Source organism: Toxotes jaculatrix, chromosome 19 (genome assembly GCF_017976425.1).
Source record: "Toxotes jaculatrix isolate fToxJac2 chromosome 19, fToxJac2.pri, whole genome shotgun sequence".
Lineage (NCBI taxonomy): Eukaryota > Metazoa > Chordata > Actinopteri > Toxotidae > Toxotes > Toxotes jaculatrix.
This window is the reverse complement of record NC_054412.1, coordinates 7,543,489-7,564,583: the sequence shown is the minus strand read 5'-3', so window position 1 is coordinate 7,564,583 and position 21,095 is coordinate 7,543,489. Positions and strand designations below refer to the sequence as shown.

The 21,095-nt window shown below is 40.7% G+C and overlaps 1 protein-coding gene across 1 annotated transcript in view; it reads right to left on the bottom strand.

Moving 5' to 3' along the window:
* Positions 1-21,095, bottom strand: part of LOC121199381 (glutamate receptor ionotropic, kainate 2-like) — a 54,083-nt gene that overhangs the window by 11,925 nt on the left and 21,063 nt on the right. Inside the window, exons 4-11 of the mRNA XM_041064004.1 lie at positions 20,794-20,975; positions 19,271-19,324; positions 17,626-17,799; positions 3,626-3,769; positions 2,672-2,779; positions 2,412-2,525; positions 2,073-2,279; positions 1,302-1,525 (exon numbers count right to left, since the gene is read on the bottom strand). Of these exons, the coding sequence (XP_040919938.1) occupies positions 1,302-1,525; positions 2,073-2,279; positions 2,412-2,525; positions 2,672-2,779; positions 3,626-3,769; positions 17,626-17,799; positions 19,271-19,324; positions 20,794-20,975 (1,207 nt within the window). The remainder of the gene's footprint in view (positions 1-1,301; positions 1,526-2,072; positions 2,280-2,411; positions 2,526-2,671; positions 2,780-3,625; positions 3,770-17,625; positions 17,800-19,270; positions 19,325-20,793; positions 20,976-21,095) is intronic.

The window sequence follows — 21,095 nt, the reverse complement described above, 5'->3', positions numbered from 1 at the left end:
GTGTTTAATGCGCAAAACCGGGGCTTCATAAACTCACTCCACTCACTCTATTTGTAGGGGATTAAAGAAAATAATATACTTTGCATTTGGGGGATTGACCAATCAATTGTTTGTCGTGCAATCAATACTACAATTATGAAAGAACCAGCTCAATGAACTGCAGAGAACGCTGCACTTCAGACGTAAACTTCGCTGAACATTTTTGGTCACACTGTGCGAGGACAAGCACTATTTATTGCTATGGTGTGCAGAAAGGCACAAAGCATGCACACAGACAAGAGCATTATAATTTAATGAAAGTACCAAGGCCATTTCATTACAACCAGAAGAATATCAATATAATTGCATGCTAATCACTTACCCTGACAAACCGTGGAAACAAAGGGCTATGGGTATAATTTGCATATTCTGAGCTAACTTAGGTGACAGTTGCTGCTTTCCTCTCATGTGATCATTCTGCCGGTAACATTTGATGAAATGTGCATTAAACCCAAACGTCTCAGGATCAAAGGAGAAGAAGAGGAGCCCTTGGGTTTACACACATCTTTCTATATCGCTCATGCATCGTTTTTAGTGGGGGTGGGTTCATCAAGATATTGTAAGAACTGTACCTATACAATGTCACCATTGCACATGGACATTTCTTACAGCTGATTTAGGGGTATAAAACGGGTTAGCTGGTTTTACAGTTGCTGATGCTTGTAGAAATACGCCTGGAATAGTGTGAGGCATCAACTGATTTTAAAGACTCATGCCAGTGTTTTTCCTAATTGCTTTAGCTCATTTGCTGTTTTCTGTTCCTCAAAACTCTGTTATGATTGCACGTTAATGAAGCTAAAATAACGTATTCTTTTTGAAAACATTTTCTAAGCAAAATCTGAGATTTGCTGTTTTGCAGTCAACTTTTAAACACGTTTAAAACAGTCTATGCTTACATTTGTATGTTTTAGGCAATGATAAAGTTGATTAACAGTATTGTAAAGAATAAGCAAACATGCAAAAACACTGCTATGGCCCTTTATGGCAACATATTCGGTGCAGATTTGATATTCTTTTGTTGTAGACCATATCTACATCACTGAAGCCATCTAAGAATAAAGAAGCATGAGTTGCCTTTTGCAGGAGTGTTTTTTTTTTTCCACCAGTCACAGCATGATGATTTTCAGTGAATGAATTACTCTCTTCAAGCCCGGAGGGAGCAACTGCTATGTTAGTGAAAGCAGGCAAACAGGTAGGTAAGAAGAAAGTGGAGGGGGGAAGGAGCAGGATGGGGGAAGGGAAAGGGAGGGTTGACATGTTACCTGGCTATGACAAACAGCACACAACTGACACCCAAGCAAGCCAGCAGAATATACATCCAGATATCGGGTGAGAGGGGGTTGAGGAAGGAAAAGACCCCGGGGTTGGTGCCGTTGGGCTTGCGGTACAGGATACTTATCCCCAGCGTCATGAATGGCTTGGAGAAGTCGATGACCTTCTCTCTGACATAGGTGATGGCAAGAGGAGCCACTGCCAGGTCTGCTTTCTGCAATGAGAAAACACAGGGGCATGTGGGTGGTTGGGTGGGGGGTGGTGGTGTTTAAGACCCCACCAACGAAATACAACCAATCGATTTAACATCTGACTTCTGTCGACAGCTGGTCTGGTCAATATATACAGGAGGAAGAGCCACAACAGAGGAGAGAAAATAGCCAGGGTCATTAGTTCAGCTAGATTAGCAGGTAGGAGGCTGAGTTTTTTCAGGAAATTACAGGTTATATGTTTGATCCTTCTTATGTGGTTTCAAAGGTGAGTCACTGAGGCAACAATCTTGGGATTAGATTCATCTGTGACAAATTAACCCTCTGTCCCCTCCAATGTAAGATTAGTCTGCTTTGGTGCTGAGCGCTTGCGCTGAAGTATTTTTGCATAACACCTTCAAGACATAACTTACTCATCCATGTGCTGGTATTAGTGTATTTTTCCCTAAATATTTGACTCAAGACTTTTGTGATTCTATAGATGGCTCTCTTTTCATTTACCTTTCTTTGTCTGTTGTTTATTATGAGAATCATTGGTGTTTGTTGACTCACATGGTCCATGAGCTCTCGCACCATGCCGTTCCATTGGCCTGTGCTCTCGTCCAGCGCACCGTACTTCCCATCTTCTACTAATCGCACCTCATAGCGGAAACCCAGGATGGCAGACAGCTCCCGCAGCAGGTCAATACAGTAGCCCTCAAAACGGTCGTTCCCATACAGAGGCTTGTCAGACTTCTTAAACATTACATATGGCTCCTCCTGTACAGGGAAAAACAAGCTGATGTAGAAGTGCAGAAATCTGTTGTTTTTTTATTAGATACAGTGTATAGTTCTTTTCTGTATTTGTTGACTGTGTGCATGCTGCTTGTGTTTTCATTTGGCTGTGTCTACCAGTATGGTGGATACACGCAGGGATTTATTAGCCAGAGAGTCTGTGATGTTGGATGTCTTGCTTTTGTGAGTTTCTGTCATGTTCAGACCGCTGGGAGGATCCCATGTTCCAATCTGTTGAAACAATTTAGTGTCAAGTTTATATCACCTTGTCTTGTCGACGGAATAAAAAAATAGAACGCTGTAAAGCATCCAGGCCAACTGTTGTGGTTTAAGACTCAGAAGCTGTGCAGCATCAACAACAGCAATGAATGACATACCTTTTCCAGCCCCTCCTCCTTCAGACTGATGACATCCAGGTCGAAATCTGTTCTCAGCCCATTGGTCTTGTTGAAGAGAACACGTCCTGTCAAACCATCCCAGTGAGCCTACAGATAGCAATATGCAGCACAATAAACTAAAGTCCTCAGCTCTCAGCACAGTCATTCCATTAACCTTAAGGTATCGTCTTTCTAAACAATATCAATCCAACCTCTAGCCATAAAACTTTTTCTTTCCAATTATGAATTCCGGCTGGCTCTCTCCTCACTGTCTATCGCAACAACATAACAAGAAACAATAAAGCAGCAAGAATAGAAGCAAGTTTGACAGGTAAGACTTCATTATGCATGTGGTTCATTGTGCTTGAAGTTTAACTTCAAAGCCATTGGAGGAACAGACAGGCATGGAGAGCGACAGCAGACACAGGAGGGAGAGGAAGCGCCAGCTACCACAATGGCTCATTCTGAAAATTACCTGAAATGATACCATCCAGAGAGCTTTGTAGAACAAAGCAAATGGCTGACCCTGACTAGAGTTAAGAAGACACGCAGTGGCTTTGATATAAACACGAGTGGAGATATGCAAGGAGAAAAAGCAGGAGAAAGAGAATGAAAGATCACATAAAACATGTAGTTACTGTGGATAATGCAGTGGTTATTTAGACTGCAATTTGATGAAGAGTGTTGAGATCGGGCAATAAACTTGTTTAGGATGTGTATATGAGTTTCAACATAATCACAGTTTTCTACCACAGAAGAAATGCTTGCTCTGAAAACCACACTCATAATGTGCAATAAAGTTCAATGAAATCTTTTCAGTGATTTACAAAGGAAATGCATGCAAACACATGACAGCACTGATCAATACAACACGACAGAGCTCCAGGGCTCAGCAGATTCCAAAGGTCAGAGGTCAAGACAGAGTGCACATTGATATTTGTGATGGGCTTGTACCTCTTTGATGAGGCTGATGAAACGCCCGCCGAAGCGCCACGGCTTGTGGCGATTGCACTGCAGAGAGCTGACAGTGATCTGCTGCGATTGCTGCACTGCCACCGCCACCACATGCACAGCGTCATACATCAGCGCTGCATCCGTCTGCAAACAGCAAGGTAATGTTATTAGTCATTTTTATAACACCTGTCAATACATTTGTCCACGCGACCTTTAATCCGTCCATTTGTTCACCTGTGGAGGAACGTAAGAAACTGTGTGAAGTCTCGGGTGACTTGCTTTCCTCTTTAGTCGGGACAAGAGAACATAAATTAGGAGTAATGCCAGCAGTAAATGCCCTGCACAAATGGCACAGTGTCTCAGCCTGTTAGTAAAAAATACCCGACCACTGTCTGAGACAATGAGAAAGCTCCGCAAGGGATAGTCTCTCAGCGGAAGGCCAGCCTGTCAGTGTGAAGACTAATGGCTCCTGATGGGTGTGCCTGTTCCCCAGAGAGAGGGAACGCAAAATAGGCACCAGTGCAGATGGGACGCCTCTGACTGGCCCACTTGGTGTAACATGCTAAATGCACACAGAAAGCACAGCTGGGATACATGGTGAATGGTCGTCCATACAACCCTGATAATAAGTCATCATAAGGAGTAAATGCTCAAGCCCAAATTTCACAGGCTGACATGCTGAGATTTATCTTCACCGCTCTGCCTTGCCACACATGAATTCCTGTCATGCTGTCTGTCCACACAGTTTGAGACACTCCACATTTCCCTAGATCAACACATTACAGCTCAGCTCAGATCCTCTTTCCACGGTCACACACAGGGTGAAATACACAGTGGTGGTCTTATTTGACAAGTCCTGGATAACCAACCTGCGAGGGACTCGTGAAAAATGACTTTGAGCCCACAAAGTATCCGCAGCTATAGGGTCTTTGTGGCTGCACTGGCTGTCAAAGAGAATGAACCGGGCTTCGGTACAGCTCTGCGCAAAGCGGGAGGCCACTGAGCCTCTGCTTAGGTCATATCAGTTCCCTATGTTGTCTCTATAGGCGCAGTGAAGCATCCATGCCATCCACATGGGAGAAAAGGAATGCATTAAGGGTCTGGGAGGGGCAAAAATTATGCTTCATGTACAATTTATTCAAACATTATTTATAGTGGCAGGCCAATTAAAGAAATAAATCTTACGCCCAACAGCGGGAGGGGGGGATTCAAGATAGAGAGGATGCAAGGGAGTTTGTGTGTGGTTGCAGTGGTGGGCAGATTGTCAGTTTTTAGCTTGTCGCCCAGTTCTCCTGTGCTTTTGGAGTTGGTGGCTGCTGATGTCAAAGGCAGCAGCAGATCAGAGGATGGGAGACCAATCTCTGCACTCTTTCATCCCCACTGCTTCCCTGGGAAAGGGAATAGCTAGTGCCATATCTGCTTTCCCAGTGCCAGCAGTGTGTGTGTGTGTGTGTGTGTGTGGTTGTGTTCATGGCAAACGCTGATTAGGAAAAGAGTCTGCCATTCCACTAATCTATTTCTTGAACAGTGAGGAGGATTTTTATACACAGCCAATATCCAAACACTATTTCTCTCCACTGAAGGGAGAGTTCATCATGCCCAATCATCCAATTATTGTGTTACCAACTATGTACAAAGACACAGGCTGCTGTTGGATTGAATCTAGCTTTTTCTCCGGATGCATTTTCAAAAAACAGCTCAGTCTGAATTCAGAAAAGTTGTAACAATCACATTCAGTTTCAGTCGACTGCATTCCATTTCAAAAGTACATGATACATTTTGAAGTCATTTATTGAACAAATTCATTTTTGATCGATTTCAGTTTGGCTGTGGCATGGTTGAATTCATGAAATACAAAAAAACCCCTCTGCTTCAGATAATCTTTTTTTTTTTTTTTTAATACTCTTCATACATATCTCTTCACTTTGGTTTTGCTTGTGACCTTTTCATGTTCCTCCAACAACCTTGACATTTTTCATCCAAAATCAATTAATCTCACATTCCTGTTCTTCCAACTAAAAACTTTCATTCAGTTGGGTCAAACTACAGTATGCACTGTGTCCTCCAATAAATCGTTATAGCTATAAATATATTCTTTGAAAAAACACTTCTGGAGAAAGAAAAAAAAAACAATCTGACAGCTTGTTTGCTAAAAACAGACACAGTCTTTAAGTACTGCTTGGAAGTTTATTTTTGTTTTTCCTTTTATACTGAATTATGCCCTAGCATAAAATACAGCTGGGCTATTTTAGCACAGCCTTGATGTATGACAAAAGGCTGATAATTCATTTCATAAAAGCTTAACAGATGTTACCTCGTATATTTGACTCCAAGAAATTAAGGGTGTTGAACCGTTGTGTTTTTCCCTAAACTATATGCAGCACAAAGCCAGTATCCATATCAAATTGTTTATTCCAGTACTCTTTAAGTTGGGTTTTGCATCAAAACACAACAGAAATCAGCCAGAGGTGAGACAGTTTCATTTGTTTTCCATGAATATATTTTCTGTTTGTTTTGTTTCAAGATATTAATACTTTGCAGAAAATTAAACCCTATTATAGAATCACTGGAAACAAGTGGGGTTATCTCATCCTGTGGCAAATATTTCACATGGTTTGAGGAAAAGAAAGATCTGAATAAATGTGAGATTTAATTAATTTTAGTGTGCAGTTCTTTGTAGAATAAACTTATAATTGCAAAGAAAGATTGAGCGGCTCAGGACAGTGATAAGCAAGCACTTAATATGCTTAAATGAGTTTTGTAACTGAGACAGACTTTATGGTGAATCATATACAGTATGCATGCAGTATCCTGTTTCAAAATGAAGACTTAAAAAACCTTATAACATGATACACTGACAGTTTTATACTGATAATATACACATGCTTCATCAGCAGAAGTGTAAGAGTCTTTCTTTTTTTAAATGGGCAACATTAGAGACAGGAATCTGTTTATTGTGGCATAAAGTTTGATTTGGCTACAAGATGATATCAGTTTATTTGAGAACAGGAGTTTATTAAACGCTGTACAGTATAAACACATACTGTGTTTGCACTCCACGGCCAAAATACCCCACTGAATCCCCCATCAGCCTCTTTATTTGAATGATTTATGTCATTCTGTTAACTTCTCCAACGTAACAACCATTCCTGGAAATATTCCCCTCGTCTTTTAACTTTTGATTGCCGTGATATATCAAATATTGCCTGGCTCAAATGATTTATGTGGCAAAGATCTTTTTCCTACTTGCCTTTGGAGTAGAACAATTCCTGAAAATCCCTTTGTGATGGAAACAAAAAGAGGCAGGCATCAAGTGGAAGAAGGAGAGATCAAGGGTGGGGGGGGGGGGGGGGGGGGTGTATGTGAAATGGTGGCTCACAGCTCTGGCAGATTGCATTCAATTTAAAAATAATCCAAGAGTGATCTTGATATTTATTTCAGAGCCAAGCAAAAGGTCCTGTGGGGTATTTTAAGTGCTTTAAGTGAAACCAATCTAGAACCCCTGGGACACTCAGACAGAGAGGGGAGAAGGTTTCAAACAAGATGCCCAAAACCTTTGTTGTCTTGTCTTTCTCATCTCTTTCTGTCTGTTCCTCTCTCCCGCTCATACACCCACATAACTATCTGAAATCACACAATCCCCTTCTGCTTCAATAAATGTACCAGTCTAGATACCCCTTTCCTTCATTTAATGACTCGCATTTTCCCACACCTTATTTCTTCTTTTCCAGCCCTTGATGTGTTAGTTCATCTTCATGCATTTTCTCTCTCTCATAAACTTGATACGTGCGGAACATACAAATATTAACACACATGCAGGAACCAATTAGCAAGATGTGTGTAAGCCGCACACACAAAAACACGAACACACACTCAGACACAGTGACAAACCGCAACTTGCAGGCTTCCCAGAGGCATGCCTCATTTGTCGTAGTTGCATGCAGTTTCCTCATTTAGAACAGGTGAACTGCAAACTCTACTGAGCTGGCTGCTGTGTGTGTATGTCTATGTGTGTTTACACAAATATATTCATTTTCACCGCATCAGTATTCACACCAGCTCTCCACCTGCGCATAATTCCATAATTCCTCTGATAATGTAGCACCCTGAAAAACGACATCTCTCTTTCTCTTCTCACCTCTTCTCAATCACTCATCTTTTCCCCAGCATTCCTCTTACCACACACACACAAACACATATTATTACCCATCTGGTGATGGACGTGTACTGAGGCTGCTTGTGTACAGTAGAACTCCAGTGTTTATACATATCACATACATCTGATTAGCCTTAATGAGATTAGCACTGACCTGTTATTCACCATGCATCGCTGGGTTGCAGCTGCCAGGCACAGAGCAACAACAACACACACACACAGTAACTCATGCAGATATATGCACGCGCACACACACACACACACACACACACACACACACTGGTAGCATTGCCATCAGCATCAGAGTCACAATGTCAGCGGGAGAGAGAGAAGCTCATTGTTTTCTCTGAGCTTGAAGTCACTCTGCCCTCAGATCACAGACAGACCCATGGGGTTTGATGATTTGATAGAAGATGGAGGTAATTATTCATTTCATTCCATAGTTTATATGTATTTGTGCTGCTTCACTGCACAGCCGGTGCGAGTACCACAGTCACAAATTCTGCTGTCAGCTAAAGTGCAGCATTTCTAAACTTTATGATTTTTAGCAATTAAATCTTCACTAGTCAAGCAGAGTCTTACATTAAAAAAAAGCACCATTAAATTATAATTTCGACTTTAATCAAGATACCACCCCCACTGAGTGACTCACTGTATTTGTTTTATCTGCCAGGATGAAATTCTCATGAGGGACATGGACACTGGTGGGAAATGTCTGTACATAATTAGTGAAGAATTTTAACTTCAGCAAAAAAAAAAAAACTGCCTCAAAAAACGCTTATTCACTCTATTTTTGAGAGTCAGATGAAAAGAACAATACCATTGTCTTGTCTGTCTTTTCGATTTGAAGCTGGAGCCAGAAGCCAGTTAGCTTAGCTTAGTTTAACATAGCATAGCATAGCATAGCATAACGATGGGAAACAGGGAGAAACAGATAGCCTGCCTCTGTTCAGAGAAAACAAAAAAACGACACATTGTGGATTTGCTGGGGGTTAAGTGCCGGACAAACTGTATTTTCTACACTTTGGCTTTTGTGCAGGTTAAGCACAGAGATATAATTTGTTGGTTTGTGATTTTTAGAGATGCTTTTAGGCAGATTTTGTTTACCTGCGGACAGAACCAGGTTAGTCATTTCCCGCATACAGTTTACAGATGTTATAATTTCTGATGCCTCAGTTTTATGTTTTTGCTGCTTTCATTTCCTTTGTATTAGTTGTGTACTTTTGTTCCTCTTTGCCTCTATTTATTCAGCAATTTAAGATGAAACTTTTACCTCTGTATTAACTGAATTGTATTGTAAGATGTGACCATGTATTTCTGGCACTGGTGCGTTACATTAGACCCTGGGCAATGAAACTGAATCAGAGCGTTGAAAAAGTTTCACTCCAGTACAAAAATGAAAAGACGAGAGTCGAAAAACACTGAAATGTGACACATGTGATTTATGGGGTGTATTATGGCTGTTTCAGGCTTGCTAGCAGAGAAGGGAGAGGAGGCAGTGTCAGATAATTTTGCTGGGGAAAAAAAGCCCTCTGGTGTCATCTCTCTCTCTGTCTGTCTTTCTTTCTTTCTGACCGCCTATATTCTGCCCCAGTCCCTCCTCAGTCCCTCCTGCCTTCACATCTATCTCTCCCTCCCTTCATTCCTTTTGTCTTTCTTTCAGTGTCTTGCCTCCGCCTTCCCCGGTTGCTCTCTCCAGTATTTCACTGAGCCAAGCGTGCACATTGCAGTGTGGGTATATTGGGTGGCTTTGCGCTTGCCGTCACTGTCATTTTTCCTCTTTTTCTTTTGTGCGTTGGAGGTTTAATCCCTTTCTCACATTGCATTTCCACATGCTGAGGCAACACAGCAGCCTTGTTGCATTTTTTTTTAAATGAGGTTTTTGTCACAGGGAAGTAAGACTGGCTTCCTCCAGCGAGGACCCCTGGGTAACGGATCCATTGATTCATGGATTTATGTGGAAGCACATTCATGGCTTTATTGTACATTTAAGTGCACTTTAAAGGGGGATAAAGAACTACACTGCAGAGAATTTTGGTTTAGAAGAGAGGGTCCTGTGGGAGTGATGAGAGAGCAAGCAGAAGTCTGTTTGATGTATGTCTATATATAGTATATTTATTCTGTATTGATGTTGTGTTTTTAAAGTCTTATCAAATACTGACAGATGTTTTAATGTTGAAAAGCCTCCATTCTGACCTTACTTTGTCCTTTTTATCAATCTCTAAGTAATGTTATTGTTTCGAGAACAACTTTTCACATCATCATAACCTTATCGTTTTCTCTGTAATTCTCAGAAAATGTATTTGAACTTGGAAAAACTGGCAGAATGGGGGAAACACATAGTGACCTTATGAAACTTGGAAAACAAACAATTTGTTTACGTCGCTAAATGGATAAAGCAGTTCAAACAAGCACAGACTGCTCATGCTAACTACCTACCTCATTTTCCTTTTGCTCTAAACAAACCACTGTCTACAGCCATGCTGGCGGAACAGTGGTGCTTTGAACTAAATGATAACATCCTCATGCTAACATGCTGATGTTTAGCATAATGTTTACCGTGTTAACCATCTTAGTTTTAGCATGCTAACATTTGCTAACAGATTCAAAATCTGACCTGCTGTTAGATGAAAAGTCAGGGGATCACCAAAGTCAGTAGGCTTCATCCTCTGGAGACCATGAATATGCGCTCAAAAGTTGACTACAAACCCTCCGATAGTTGTTGAGATATTTCAATCTGGACCAAAGTGGCTGACCAGCTGACAGACAGACATCCCCAGAGCTATGCTGCTAGTGTGGCTAAAAATGTCACAGATTGTTACTGTAAGTGACTGCACATACCAATATGACATGTGCCAAACTAGAGACTGTGAATCCTCAGAGCAGTGGTGTCCCACCAGACCCTTCAGGCAACAGCATGCTGTTGACAGCACTGTCCACTTCAGAGCCCACCCTAATTAGCACCACGCTGCCTAACTTACATCTGATTAAGTGGCTGTTTAACATGATGGCCTTTCCTCATATTTAATCAGCTTCCAGCCAGGTTCAGCTAAAAAGGCTAGTAGTTATCCACTCCACAGGTTTTTCCTCCCCTTAGTTCCTCAGTTACAGTGTCCAAAATTTCCGCAGTGACAAAGCTTTTACTATTTGAACCGCTTGAAAACAAGCCAAGACATGGGTTGTGATTAAATGGTGACTCACATAAGAGCTAGGCTTCATCAGCAACAACCACCAGTTAGAACCGGACTCTACAGAGTGGAGGAGGAGAGGAGAGTTTGTTGGAGGGCTAAACAGTCCTTCGCATTTCGCTACCATCTGGTGGAGAGGATGCAGGCAGTATGGAGGGAGTCCACACTTGATTTATAGTGTAAACAACACAGGCAGTGTTAATTACATCTGGGTTGCTGCTAAACAGTGGGCATTTTGCAGGGGTCTCTTCAGAATACCTGGGTAGAATGATGCTATCAATTTAAAAAAAATGTGTATGAGGGACATCTTTTGTTTATTGTGTGCTGTTATTTCATGAGAATATGCACTAATTATTCACCAACACATTATTTTTTTAACTGCAATAATGGTTCAACACTACAGCATGAATTCCCCCTTGTTTTCCATGTGCTTTTGCATGCATGACCATTGGGTAATTATTACTGATGCATTAATGTGTAAGTGGCTAAGCGGCTGGTCTAATGGTGTGGCTAATTTTAACTATTTAATATACTGCTTTATAGTTTAATCATCTTTCATATTCATTTTAGGTTTATATCTTTACATGCAGGTAACTAGTAAGTATAACTGCACAAACAAATGTAGTGTAAAAAGTACAATACTTCCACCTGGTTACATTAACATCACATATATGTTTGTTCTCTATACATTCTGTACAGTATATGTGTAGGTGGAAGGACCAGCCTCTCAAAGGATGACAGCTTGCCAAGAGATCCCAAGGCCAGCCAATATGCCTGAGCATGAGTGTGACCATGACACACACAGCTCCCGCTGCCTGCACCAGTCTCCAGGGGCTGATTGTATGATAGTGAGCTGATGATGGCTGTAGTCCCCTGATTGCACAGGCTTTTATTGTCCTATATAACATCAGTAGGCGCCGACTTGAATTATACTGTCGAGGAATGTCTGTCTTACAAATGCGTGCTTGGTACAGTATGTAATTTGTAGGAGGATATTGCCAGGGAATGTGTTTGCTGGTACTTTGTTGTTTTAACCCATTTCTAATGTACTAAATTCCTTTTCTTTCCTTTTTTAGTTTAGTTTATTAACATGTAAAGACAATAAATAAAAGACATTATGGTAAAATGTATTAGAGGAAGCAAAATCAAAGGAAAAACAGATAATACATCTCTCCTTTTAAATTCCTCCTCTCCCTTTGCCTGTTCTCACTCACAAAAGGCTTCTATGGACCAAGGGAGCACTGGTGCTAATAATGTTGATGCTGTGCCAAGCCCAGCTGGTGGTGCCCGGCACAGGGCATCGAGTGTCTGCTCTCCACAGTTGCTGTCTTTAAAAGGCTCTCTCCTCTGCCAACTGGGATCAGAGGGAGTGAGATCACATTGCTGTAATGGACGCAACCAACCTGTGAATCTGTGTGGAGCTCATTCTGTGAGCTCTGTCCGTCCTATATCAAATACAGCAACGAAACAACACTTATATCCTGTGAAGCAGCAAAAAAAAAAAGTGGTTGTCAAAGTACTGGCTAGCAGGTTGCAATGACACCTAATTGGAACCTGACATATACCAATATATAGTAAATATTTGACAAAAAAATCCCTATAATATAAAGGCAGACACTGAACATTAAACATACACACAGCAAACAATTTTGTGATAAGTAGCCCGTAAATGGGAGGAATGTGTTTAAGTTGAAAAATAATTTGTAAGTGCTCTCTAGAAGACAAAGTATGCTATGGGAACAGTTTCTAAACATATTTTTGGGCATTTCTGTACTTCAATTCCTTGTAACTAATTGGCTGACATATCCAGTATGTTGAATCTAATATATCTGAGAAAAGCTAAAACTGGCTAATAATATCAGTCATGCTGATGTATCGGTTGGCTGCTGAAATAGAATCTGCTCCACAAAACTACTATGTATGGATATTTAGTGTGAGCACATCCAGTGTACTGTAGAGCTTATTTAAGCTGCAGGGTAAAGACTGAAGTCAGTTTTGAACAAATAAAAGGATTCCCCAAATGCTGAATCTAATTTGCGCTTAAGTTTATTTTGTGCAGTGATTCATATCAGGCAAAATTACAGTGCCCTCAATTCCATAGTATATTGATTGGAGAGCACCAAATTTGGCTCAACACTCATACTGAGGACCCTCATTTGGTCTCTCATTTGGACCCTACAATAAACCCACAGGCGATGCCAAACCAGAGCCAAGTTACCCCCTTCAGCGGAGCCTCTAAACGTGGGGAACTGAATCAGACATCTGACAGCGTGTGCTCAGCGTGTTTCACACTTACATACAGTACAATACAAACACACGCTTGTATGTAAACATGCCTGGTAAAACATCCTCCAACCAGAGTGTAGCTGCCAGCTAGCAGGTTCCTCCATCCTGCTCTCACTGTGTGGGCGGCTCCCACTCCACTCCCAGCAGGCCTTGTTAATGCAGCAAGGTGTCTGTTCTCTCCCCCTGTGCATTTCTCAGCAAACCTGCTTCCTCCTGTTTTCCCGTTCTTTTTCATTCTCTTCTCACAGTAGCCCTAATTCAAGCCCAAACAGAAGTATTCTTACTGTAGTTCTTCCTAAGTATACTTATTATGTATTCAGATGTAACTTACTGCACTAAAATTATTTTAAAAGGTACAATCTGCAATACAAATGTAAACAAATGGGTCATCAAAGTCAAAACATCAAATTAAAACCCGCTAATATAACAAGTACATTGCAATGAAACAGTTCCCACAGTCGCACTAGCTCATTTCAGTTCCAAACGACCACTGGGGGAAGTGAACACACCTCTGTCATTAAGTGAAAGAAGAACAGAAACTTTCTGAATACAGAAGTCTAAGGAAGAAGTCGATCAAACTTATGATCAAATGTTGTCTTTCACATTATATAAAATACAGGCATTCTTTGGATTTTGTTTCCAGCATAACATCCAGGGGCCCATTTCACAAAAGCAATTTGCAAGTACCGTTTACACGCAGACTGCAAATGGTGGCAGCGCCAAATGACTGTCACTCACAAATTGCCGATAAATCTGCGGGTTCTACGGAGCTCTCACATACAGACACAGGCTGCAGGTACAGAGTTTGTTTTGAGTAGGGAAATGTGTCAAAATTAACAGGGGAGGAAACTGTTTCATGCTACAAGTCACAGCTTTAATGCTGCAAATGTGGTGAAATGGAACTCAATCTGCGCATGCATCATTGCATCTCTTGTGTGTGGGGATGTAATTTGTATCCCGTGGGGTAACGGCGGACTGCCATTAACAACTATACAGGGATGCAGTTACAAAACGTAAACACACTGAATAGCTACTGCTGAAGAAACGGCAGCATAAATAGCCTTATATAAGCATTATATAATGGAAATCTTAAAATTATAAGAATGGAAAAAAAATTTCACTTCTCTTTCATCTTATGTCACCAGGGCTAACTTTCCTTTACTGTGTGCAGCCAAACACAGTTCTTTTATGACTGTACAGCTTTTTAGGAGAAAGAGAAAAAGCAATTTACAGTCCTGTGTTAGGGGCAAATGCTGTGTTGTTGTTTTTTTTAAATCATTGTCATTAGCAATTATTTACTGTATCCTGCGAAAGTTTGCTGAGCATGCATGTTCCTGTGCTGATTTGAAGTTAAGTTTCTTGCTCAAGGATATCTTTGCAATAGCTGCTGATGGAAAGGAAAAAAAAAACATAGTCACATTTGCTCACGTTTCTTTGCTGGTTTGGAAATATGATAAGCATCTGTGTGTGTCTTCGTTGTTTTTCCAGTTAATTTAGCCTGCGTTAGTCTAGCATGTTTTTTATTCTGTCCCATGTGAACTAAAGGAGCGGTCCAATCATGTCATACACATTACCCAAACAACTGTTCTCTATTAATAAAAGAGTCATTATTATGAGCTATTACACCAGAATTTTCAATTGTGTTGATGACACTGGAGAACATCCAGTCCTCTGTTGTGGTAATTATAGCTCAATGAAATTTAGACATAAATGAAATGATGCTGATGTTGAAAATATTTAGGCCTAAAGCTTCAGCGAGGCACACAACTGGGAAACTGTTTTTATTTTCCTCAATTAAATCCAAGTATATACTTACTTCTGTGAATGGGGATTTAAAAGAATTCAAATTACAACAAAGCATTAGAACCAAATATCTCATTAGCTGCAGGCAATAATTATACACAGATGGGACAAAATTATGATCAGATTAGATACGAAAACATGTAATCTCTCTTTCTACTAATACACAGGCTGAAGGTCTCGAACTGTCTCGAACTGTTGCTAATTTGCACAAAGATAGAAAGTTTGAGTTATAAATTACTCCAGGGATAAAGAGTCGACACATGATGAAGCAGACAATATCACCACACACAAATGAACTGGACTAATTAGCATCCCCGCTCTTATTATGCATCGTTCGTGTCAGAGATACCTCTGACAAACACAGTTAAGAGGCAGAGGCCGAGTGTGTTTGTGTCTGCAAGTCTGCCTTGGCCGAGGAGGGACTTCTCATTATGCATCCTTCCCTGAGACAACACTCGGCCTCACCCAAGGCACAGAGTGTCACTGTGATTATACACTACCCTGCATTAATGCAAACCTAGTGGTGTGAGAAAACATCACATGCACCTCTCAATGATAGTAACATCCCCACCCCCATCTTTCCTGCCCGTTCTCCTATTCCTCCAACTCATCATCAACCCCCCTCCAGCCACCACCATTTTACCTACTGCACATTCTTCCTCCTCCTCCTCCTCCTCTTCCTCCCCCCATCTCAGTCAATCAATCCCTCATGAAATCACAAGGTGACACGGACGGCGTTGTCCTGGTAACCATCGCTACACAACTGTTGCCTGGCCACCGAGCACAAACAAGCCCAGAGCCCAGCAAGGTTTCTGTGTTGCAGAGAATGACAAGGTATGAGAGAGAGGAAATAAAAGACTGGATGGAGGGTCGGGGGTGGAAGGTCACACACTGGTCACACATTGGCTGCTGCAGCCCTCCCACTATTTAATTTAATGATACCCTTCAAGGTGGCTTCTCTGCCCAGAGCGCCGTAGCATAAATGTCAGGCAAATCTACAAATTAATTAAACACGTGTGAGTCGCAGAGAAACCAAATGTTATTTTAACCCATGCATTTATAATGTAGGCAGAGGCTATTTTCTGAACACCAGCAGAGCTGTTTCTCGATTATGTCTTTATTACACCATCAAAATGACAATATTTTTATAAACTGTATATTCATGATGCTATCTCTTCATTCACTCATTATAAAGAATCCTCTCAGGGTGGAACACTAAAGAACAAAATACATCAGAGCCAGGATTTATAAATAGAGCACTCTAATGAAGTACTTTATCAAGCTTGCATGAGGCTTTGGACGTATTATTTATTATTTAACGGTGGTTCTAGTCCAATGAGATATGTCAATATGTAGTATAGGATCTGACAAAATGATTCATGCAATGCTAATTAATCAATTCAACATTCTCCACTAATATCCATTAATTTCCGGTGCAGGAAAAAAAAAAAAAATCAAGTGATTTAACCTCTCTGTGCATTGCATTAATCTTTTTGCATACACAACTGCTTTGGTTGTTTTTCTGTACTCGAGTGCCACACGGGAAAACGGATGCACATACTAGGGCTTGGGGGAAATAAAATATGATATTTCTATATTTACAGCAGCGTGTGCTCCATGTCTGTGACAAACAGTGGTATATTTACATGGCTTTATATAGGAAAGTAAAGTTAAAACACATTTATTATTTCATACTTGATTGTGTGTAAGGTTGTGATTGTGATACATAGTCTGAATAACAGGCATCACGCATCGCACCTAATTTGAGGGCTTGTCTTTAATTCTTTGATGTACAGACACTTCTTCCATTACACAGATTTCTGATAGCAGATCTTAAATCTGCCAAGAAGAAAGAAAGGCCGTCTGAAAGAAGAAAAAAAAAGTGTTTTTCTGCAAGGAAGGTGTTGTGAGGGAAGGGAGGTAAACTGACTGTTGACAACAAGAGACACAGAGAGGGACCTTGAATGTCCATGACGAGCTCCATTCGCGTTTTCACTTTCAAATCACCTTATCCCATGCTTTTTTGGATGGCATCCTAAAAAACCAAGGCCATAATTTCCATCCAATTTGCTCCCTCTCTCTGCATGAACACTGACAGATTGTCATATTTTGGCCATGCTCCCAGTGGAGGGTTGTGAGAGGCAGGAGGGCAGATAAACGGCTATTACCATTCACACCGGCTCATTACTGAGCATTTAGACCCAGGAGCACCAACCCAAAAGCTCCACACAGAGGGCGTTCAAGCTGCTCTCCTGCTCACCCCAAAAGCCCTGGACCACGGAACTTGTGATTGACAACTGGTGCTCACCCAGTCTCCTCTAAGCCTATTGTACATTTCAAAACACTGATTTATTTAATCCTCCATCCTATTTAGCTTCCTAAGATCTTTTTATACAAACACAGGCACCTAAAGCATAATATCCCCAAAGGTTCTGTTATGTTACGTTTAGCTTCCAATTGATTTGACCACTTGGAAACACAGGCATGAAGTACAGCTACAAGCCTGTTTTTGCATGCACAGCATAAAATGTGCATCACATAAGCAGCATAAAAAGATTTAAGCCTACCGTCATGAATCCATCCAGCAGGCCTGAGTCCGGTTTAGGCGGGGCTTGTAGCCGCTCCATTGACCACTTCTCGATGATTGACGACACCTGAGAGTTTTCTGTGTTGAGGATGCGGAACCCCGTCATGTTGACTCCACTGTAACGATACGGTTCCATATCCAGGGCAAAAAGGTCCTAGAAGAATAAAGATGAAAGTCTCGGTGTGTTTGATCAGCAAAAATAATTCATTTTTCATCTTTGGTTGTAGCCTGCTTATTTTCTTAATTATTAAAAATAATTAACAATGGTTATTTGAGGGGCAGTTCTAGCAAAAGAAGTGAGAACTGAAGAGTGCAGTTGAAGGTATTTCAGGAGTTATTTTATCTCATGCTGAGGCAGTAGCCTTGATTAAGGCAAGGCTTTCAAGGTTACAGGCAGGCTGTTGGTGGACTGCCATCTATCATGTGGAAGTGAAAGGACAACCCAATTGTCCTGCATACAGCATGTCTGGCAGCTAACCAGGCAGATGTCTCTGGGACGCAACAACACAGTTGACAGAGCAACAGCAGGTGATGGACGCAGAATGGGGGTGCCATGGTCAATGTTTGCTGTCCTATTCCGAAAGCAGCATGGATGGCTTGGTACCAGTATACAGCAGTTTTGGCCAGCACAGTGGCCTCCAACCTGCCAAACACTGGCTGATGTTAAAGTAGGCATGTTTCCACCTCGACAAGCAGCAGCAGCAGCATGCGGCTGAAACACGCCTCTAATCACTATTCTCTTTCCTTTCCCAATGACATACCTGCTGTCACACGCTCCCCTTTCATCTAGCCTGTTCTTATGTGAATGCACTAGGGATAACTGCATGTCCTGTGCACTGGTAAATGTCTTTTTCAGGTCAGTTTTCTCCAACCTTTCCCTCAGCCTTTGCAATTGTGCTCCAAACAACACAGCATGCCATTTGTTTGTTAGACCCATAATGGACCAAATGGGTGACAGTCTCATCTGCTCAGGGCTATTATCTGAGCTCTCAGTCTTCTGTTCTCTGAGCTCAGCGAAGATGTGCTGCTTTTCCTCTGGAGCGTAGCAATCTTTGTAGTGGCTAGATCAAAGAACTTTGGAGAACTTCAATCGCTGCCAGAGAGTCAGAATAAAATATATCCAACTGCTTTTGTTTCCTACACTCAGGGTTGTGGACAGCCAGGCGGGGTGAAAAGGTTGGTGCAGAATTTAGAAAATAAACAGAAGTCAAACTTTTCCAACCGATACTTCAAATGCAAATAGTATATTTATAATCAACTACATGACAATGAGTCAGCTTTTCAAGGCCATCTATTTCTATTTCTCGGGTTGTAGTTTGGGTTCAAAATGCTTTATTCAAAATGAAAATAATAGGATGTTTTTCTTTGACTGGCTCCTGGTTGAGTTATATTTAATTTTGTTCTCAGAGAAGAAAAACTGCTATCAGACACTCAGACAGATGGATGAATTTTGTCTTGCAACAAGCAAAAACAGGTGAGTGTTTGCACTGCAATGAGCCCAGAAACAGAAAACTGTTCAAACTACACACATTTTCAGGCAGATAGAGCTGTAAAAAAATATAATAAACAATGTATATATAACTGCATTTTTTTTTTCAACATAAAAGAAGAGCCAGTGTACTTACCAGGGTAGTAAAAATATAATGATAGTACTCTGTCATCATACCCATGGCCAGGGCCTACAGGGAGGGAAGAAAAGCATGTAGTAACTAAAAACCAAAGATTAATAGCTTAATGAGCTTATTACTCTATTCATTTTAATTCCTCATTTAACTTTTATTTAATCTGAGTAGTTACTCTGAAGTTGACACCTCTTCCCTGGTAAGGAAGGCAGCTTAGAATGGAGATTTATATTTAAAGAGAATATACAGAGCATTCTGATTTGGTGAAGATGATTAATTGATTTACTGATTTACTGGATTAATGTCACACTTAAAATTGAGAAGCACACAAGCAGTAATGTCTTAACTAATCTTCTGTCCATAGCCAGACCAACCCTTAAAAGAGAAATTCAAATAACACATCTAAAGCTTCTTTACCTGTTTTAATAACAGAATTTCTTATTAGATACTTTTCACACATAATGTGTTGTTTGTACTGATATGACTTGGTTTATTTCACAGCTCCCTCTCAATGTGATAGAGGAAAAAAACATAAAAACTTCCCAAATTTCTTGTTTTTTTTCTGTGAGCACACCACTGAGGCTCTTTATAGTCAAGAAAACACTGTGCGCAGTCACAAGGAATACAAGGAATGTGAAGTACACACCAACTTTAAGCCAGTGGTCCTTATGAATGTGTTAGAAAGCACACTGAATTGAGCTGTTGACATACAGTATTTTTGTTGTTGTTGTTGTGCCTAACAAGTATTCGTCATCAATAAATAATCGTTCTTGTTGCTTCCCGTAGACACACAGCTGTACAGAGAATTCAAACAGTGCAATGTGCTCGTGAGAAGACTTCAATTCAATAAGAACCCCCACAGTTCTCATAAATAATGTGCCTCTGTTAAATGAATTTAACATGCCTGTGAGCAGAATTAGACTTTCTAATTAAAAAACCTTTATTGTGCAATGGAGAGCATCCATTATGACGGGTCAGTAGCAGAGATCTAATATTCTACAAAGAGATTAAAGATGCACAGAGCAGAAAGTAGGTATCCGAATCATTTGGATCAGTGCTTAAAGAGAGACAGAGCAATAAAGGAAGCACATATGAGCTTATTGTTTTAGTACATATACATAATGAATGAACTGTGAGTCTATATACTGAGTACTGAGTCTGTGTTTCTATAAAGGGGAAATTATGTAAATTTTGGGACTGCAGTTAATTCACTTTTAATTAAATTCAGGACACAATATGATAACATTACTCATCTTATTCACAAACATAGACTGTTCCATCGACTTAACTTCTATTACTTTTTACATACATGACAACTTACAACTTAAAGGTGAATGGGGTGCAACTAATATTTAGCGTCACTATCAATTTTTTTAATTTAGTCTAAAAATGTCTTCAATTTGCTGACCAACAATCGAAAACCTAGAGGCATTAAAAACACTCTGAGGCTCCATAAATAGTCTCCCAGATTTTGGTTTTGCAGTGAAGCTAACTATCTATTATGGCTCATTAAGGTGGGTTCGTACCTGTTTTAAGATCCAGGCAGCCATCTCATGACCACAATCAAAGATGACATGGAACTCCTTTGCTTTCTTCATCTCCTTCAGAAGTGGCTTGGCGTCCTTGGTCTCTGTGGGCAGCTGTCGGATCTTCAAACGAATGTTGTATCGTGACGGTGCCTTGATCAGCTCTTGCAGTCGAATGAGACCTGCAGACAAAGAGGATACATATAGCGTGAAAAATGAATTTTAAAGATGTAGCAACATAGTGTGTTTGATCTGCCGCCATTTTGAAGTATCTCTGATGCTGAGGAGGCCACAAAAAACAA